The 4,786-nt window shown below is 49.5% G+C and overlaps 1 protein-coding gene across 3 annotated transcripts in view; it reads left to right on the plus strand.

The window, feature by feature from the left end:
* Nucleotides 1-3,072, plus strand: part of SMIM11 (small integral membrane protein 11) — a 13,760-nt gene extending 10,688 nt beyond the window's left edge. For all 3 annotated transcript variants that reach the window (XM_006153913.3, XM_006153915.3, XM_006153914.3), the window contains exons 3-4: nt 513-690; nt 2,888-3,072. In XM_006153913.3, the coding sequence (XP_006153975.1) occupies nt 513-677 (165 nt within the window). In that variant the 3' untranslated portion in view covers nt 678-690; nt 2,888-3,072. The remainder of the gene's footprint in view (nt 1-512; nt 691-2,887) is intronic.
* Nucleotides 3,073-4,786: the final 1,714 nt, after the last annotated feature.

Below are 4,786 nucleotides of genomic sequence, written 5' to 3' on the forward strand. Positions count from 1 at the left end.
ACAAGTGCCAGTGCTAACGAGTGGCTGCTACCAAGAGGAGGTCATAGTGTGCTAAGGCTGGGAACCCGAAAGGAAGGTCTAGTCCAGCTCCACTTTGCAGGTGTCAAGGCGGGAGCTGAGCAGAGTCCAGTGGCTGGCCCAGGTCGTGCAGAGTCAGTGACAGAGCAGAGCTATGGCCTGGGCCTGCTGGCTCCAGGTCCTTTATAGACAGTGCTGCTGCAGAAGCAGGCCCAGGTGATGAGCAGACCACCTGGTTAAGCTGTCTATAGCTGACTGGTGGTCCTCTCTGTGAAGCCAGGAGCAAGAGAGTGTTAAAATTCAGAACTGCCACTAGGCTATCGGTGACACAGGGACAGGGCCTTGTCAGTCTTGGTCCCTGGGGAGCCCCAGCATTTAATCTTGTGCCTGGTACGTTATAGGTGCTCAGTAAATATTTTCTGAATGAAAGAACATAAAAGAAACATTCCATATCAATGCTAGGACGTTTAGAATGGTTCCTTTCTGCTTTTAAGGTTCTTGAGCACGTGCCTGTACTGCTGTATATCTTGGCGGCAAAAACATTGATTCTTTGCCTGGCATTTGCTGGAGTGAAAATATACCAAAGGAAAAGATTGGAAGCCAAACAGCAAAAACTGGAGGCCGAAAAGAAGAAGCAATCAGAGAAGAAAGATAATTAAAGAGAAATCAAAGGTACTTAGACTTTATGAATGGGATTTATCTGGTGGGTTAGTCAGATGTGATAGGCCTGAAGAGTCCGTGTCCCTCGGTTTGAAGGGCCACATGAAGGCACATGACCTCGCCTGTCCTCCAAGTCGAACTGCTTTGTAGAAGAACCAGATGTGCAGACCTTGATCCTTGGCCAGCGAAGGTGCTCAGAGGATTGGTCCACTCTGCTTTACGCCTGCTGTGGTTCTTAATGGATCACAGGTCACAGTACTTTTGAGAATGACAGTTGTGCACCCTCACATGTGCTAAATACACCTGCTAAACATAGACCTGCAGGCATGTTTGGAGAAAGAGGAGGTGGAGAGTCACAGGAATTTGAAAATCCCAGATTTAGAAACCGTTATCTTTAAGTAAGTCTCATTCCTTAGTATGACAAATAACCCCCTCCCCAGTTTGTTCTCATCCCAAAACTCATCTGCCACCTCTTCTGCCCACTTAACATGCTCCTGCAGGCCATTCCTTTACCATAACAGACTTTTATGCCCCTCTGCTTTGCCTGTTAGTCCCCTGGCCTAGAGGGTCCACCTGACGGCCTCCTTACCAGGCATGAAGGCTTCGTCCTCATTTTAACCCAGTGTTAAAGCCATCCTTCGTTGGGGATATGTAGCACATGACACTTTCCCTGATGCTGGTGTGTGGAACCAGTTTCATGGTTTATAAGGTTGGGTTCTGTGCTTCTCTAAAAATGAGAAGATTCAACTGTAGTGGCAGGGGACTCTGGAGCAGCGGTTCTGAACCAGGCTAGTGGTAGGATTGCCTGGGTGCTTGTTAAAAACGTAGACCCCCAGCTACTAGCCTCAGGGAGAATCTGTTGTGGTGTGTGGGTCTGGGCATCTGTTTTCAGACCCTGTTAGGTGATTATTACATAGTCCTCCTAGCAACAGGCCAGTGCGGGAACCACTGGGCTGTCTGGCCGACTAGATGCCATACTTCTGAACATAGGCGTTTCCTTACAGTATTTCTTACTTGCTGAGATTAAAGGCTTGCTTATTGGTCATAATATGATGTTTCTGGGACTTGAACTACAGGGTTGGCCATGTAGGATCTGGCTGCCTTACCCACCAGGCTGTGGAGCCGGCTCTGTGCCAGGCATTTTGCTAAGCATTTCATACACAGCTGTGCTATTTTGCCTGCTGATGACTCTGTGAGTAATGTTCTGATTGAAAGAATGGCTTTCACACTACATGGTGAAGAGCTGAATCAGAATAGGAGCCCAGCCCAGACACCTCCAGCGCCTGCGACCCACCGGAGCTCCGTCATCTTCCTGTAGGTGGGAAAGTAAGCTGGGGGAGCTCTTTACTCTCCAGCACTCATCCCTCCACATCTACCACTGTAGGCTGGTCCTCAGGGAGCTATAGACTTTGACCAGCAAGAGCAGTTACTATGGTAGAACCTTGCTTTTTTTCTTTAAAAAACATTTTTGGCTAAAACTCATGGGCAGGCACTTGGGCAGAGGAGGAGGGAGCACTTTGAAATGAAAAAGGAAGAGGAAGGCACTTTTAACCAAGACGCTGATTGAATTTATGTTCCAGACGGAGTCGTCATGTGTGAATCTGGGCAGAGGGAGGAAGGGTGAAGCATGAGGTCACAAACAGCCTTCCCTCCCCAAAACGTCCCTGGAGACCTGTAGTGACGGGAGGAGTGGACATCCTTGGCTGAGCTCAGGGCTGACGAGGGGAGGGCTCCAAGGCTGGATGCTTATCAAGGACTAGAGCCTGGGCTGGCCTTGCTGCCTAATGATTAAGGGGCCCACATCCCGCATGGCTGATGGCAGTTTGAGTCCCGGCTCCTGCTGTTTGAAAATCCCACTGGACATGTGTGTGGGTGCCCCAAATCCTCACAGGATGGAGACATGGAGGAAAAGGGATGTGGAGTGATTGTGCCCCTTGGGGGTGCTCTCTCTCTCTTCCTTTCTTCGTCTCTCTATGGCTCTGGTGACTGCAGGTGCCCTTTGGCAAACAAAACAAAACTAAAAAACCTGGAACCTCACCATAAATAAAAGGGAACTTTGGGTGGAAGGGAAATCGTGATGCTAAAAATGCATTCGGGGACAGATAAACCTCAGTGGTTTCTGTTTAAGTCCAAACGGCCCATCCTAAGGGCCAGGACTGAACATAGTTCTGTCAACACTTCCTGCTTGCTCCTGTGGTCTTCTTTCTAGATTTTGTCGTGCAAAGGTCAGCTTGTGCAGACTCCCACAGAGAAGAAAGAGAAGACTTCAATACTGAATGATGTGTCAGGATAAACTCCCAACCTATGCCTTTAACTTAAAACCATGTAAACTTTTATATGTTTTTAAAAGCACCAGTATTGTGTTTACTGAATTAAAATAGCTTTGTAAAAACAGTGTCTTTGTTCTTTGGAAAAAGTGGAAGTGTATGTGTCTCCCTCTCACACCCTGTGTTGTGAGAGGAGGTGTCTTGCTAACCTACACCTCCACAGCATTTTCCAGCTGTGGATTCCAGATCACAAGTGTGTGTCCACACAGGACGGGCTGTAGAAGTAGCATCTGCTGTGGCTATGAACCGTGGGCCATAATGGAGCCTCAGCCAGCTCACCTCCCACACGTACACCTCCGTGCCCTGAGCAGGCTGCCCTCTGCACGCTCCTCTCTCCCCTTTCCTCCTACAGATGCTGTCTCCCTTGTGTGAGGGCTTCTGTTGTCAGGGTGGAGGGAGGCTGCGCACGGTCTAGGAACCCAGCCAGGAGAGTTGGCTCCTGCGCTGACTCAGGAGAGTCCTCAGAGGGAGGAGTAGCAGGGACTGAGGCAGGGAAGAACTCACCTCCTCTGGTCCTGTCTTGAAAGAACAAGGGGAGCCCTTGGATGTACTTTGTCCTCTCCTCACCAGTTTCTCGTTGGAATTTCTTGGCCAGAGATGAAAGGACAGATGTCCATACAAGATGTTTAGAATTGAGAGAAACGAATGTTAAGATTTTCATTTGTTTTTGCTAGAGTGTGTGCACTCGTCAGAGTACAACAGAGAGAGAAAGTGAGAAAGCACCCTCCCCCCCCTGGGGGGGGAATGCCGTGCCATAATCCCTTCTCCTTGGGAATTTGGGCATGCACGCACATGTCCCTGGCATGTTCTCAAGCTGCTGTGTCTGAGACTTGAACTGCACAGTAAGCCGTGTGGGTCCAGTGCCTACGCCACCACGGCACCTGCTGGCCCAGGAAATGGGGAGGTTTTTCACTCAGTGCCCACCACATTAGGACTAAGAGTCATGCGCTCAGTCACTTCTCTCACGGCGTCAGGGTGGGTAGGGCATGAGGAGGCAGCAGTCAGAGCTGTAGATATGGAGCAGTGTGTGGTCTCGTTGCTGGTGGCCACGTGGACAATTTATGTGAGTGTATGGAAGTATAATAAAAGATACTAATCCTAGCCTGGCCCAGTTAGGTAGATCTCTACATTTTAAACATGAGCAAAGGGAATTATATCCTGCTGTTATTTTATTGTTTGCTGGATGCTCTTAACCACAATTTAGGCAGCAGGGAAGAATTTACATAGGATCAGAGTTCTAAGTACAGCATAGACCTGACCTGTAAGCCACAAATCTCAGAATAGTTGAAAGGGGACTTTCACTTAGGCTTGCACCTCAGCCACTCTTGGCCAGGGATTCCTGGCACCCTCATTCTGACTGGCCCACTGAGTCTGAGGTTCTGTTGATCATGAACAGGTGAAGTAGTGTCCTTGAATTTCTGTGTCCTGGCCCCCACACTTCCATGACCTGCTCAGATGAGGCCCAGAACTGATCCTGTGCCAGGACTTCCCTCTAGGCTTCCTCGGGATGCCCTCTGAAGCCCAGCAGCTTGTCCTACACACACTGGTCCATGCCCCTGCTTCAAGGGGGGGGGGGCACTGTTCACTGCCCACTCTGTAGGACTGGGGCGTCACCTGGTCCCAGCACATTTGGCATCAGACCCACCACCTCTGGGCACCATTTCTTCCCATGTGCCCCACATCCAGGCCAGAGGGTCTATTGGCTTATTATGGAAAAACCTAAGCATGCTTAACCAGTGCATATTCATGTTTATTTTAAACGCAGGTGCTTTTCTAGGCTT

Source organism: Tupaia chinensis, unplaced genomic scaffold (genome assembly GCF_000334495.1).
Source record: "Tupaia chinensis unplaced genomic scaffold, TupChi_1.0 Scaffold000392_1, whole genome shotgun sequence".
In the NCBI taxonomy this organism is placed as follows: Eukaryota; Metazoa; Chordata; class Mammalia; order Scandentia; family Tupaiidae; genus Tupaia; species Tupaia belangeri.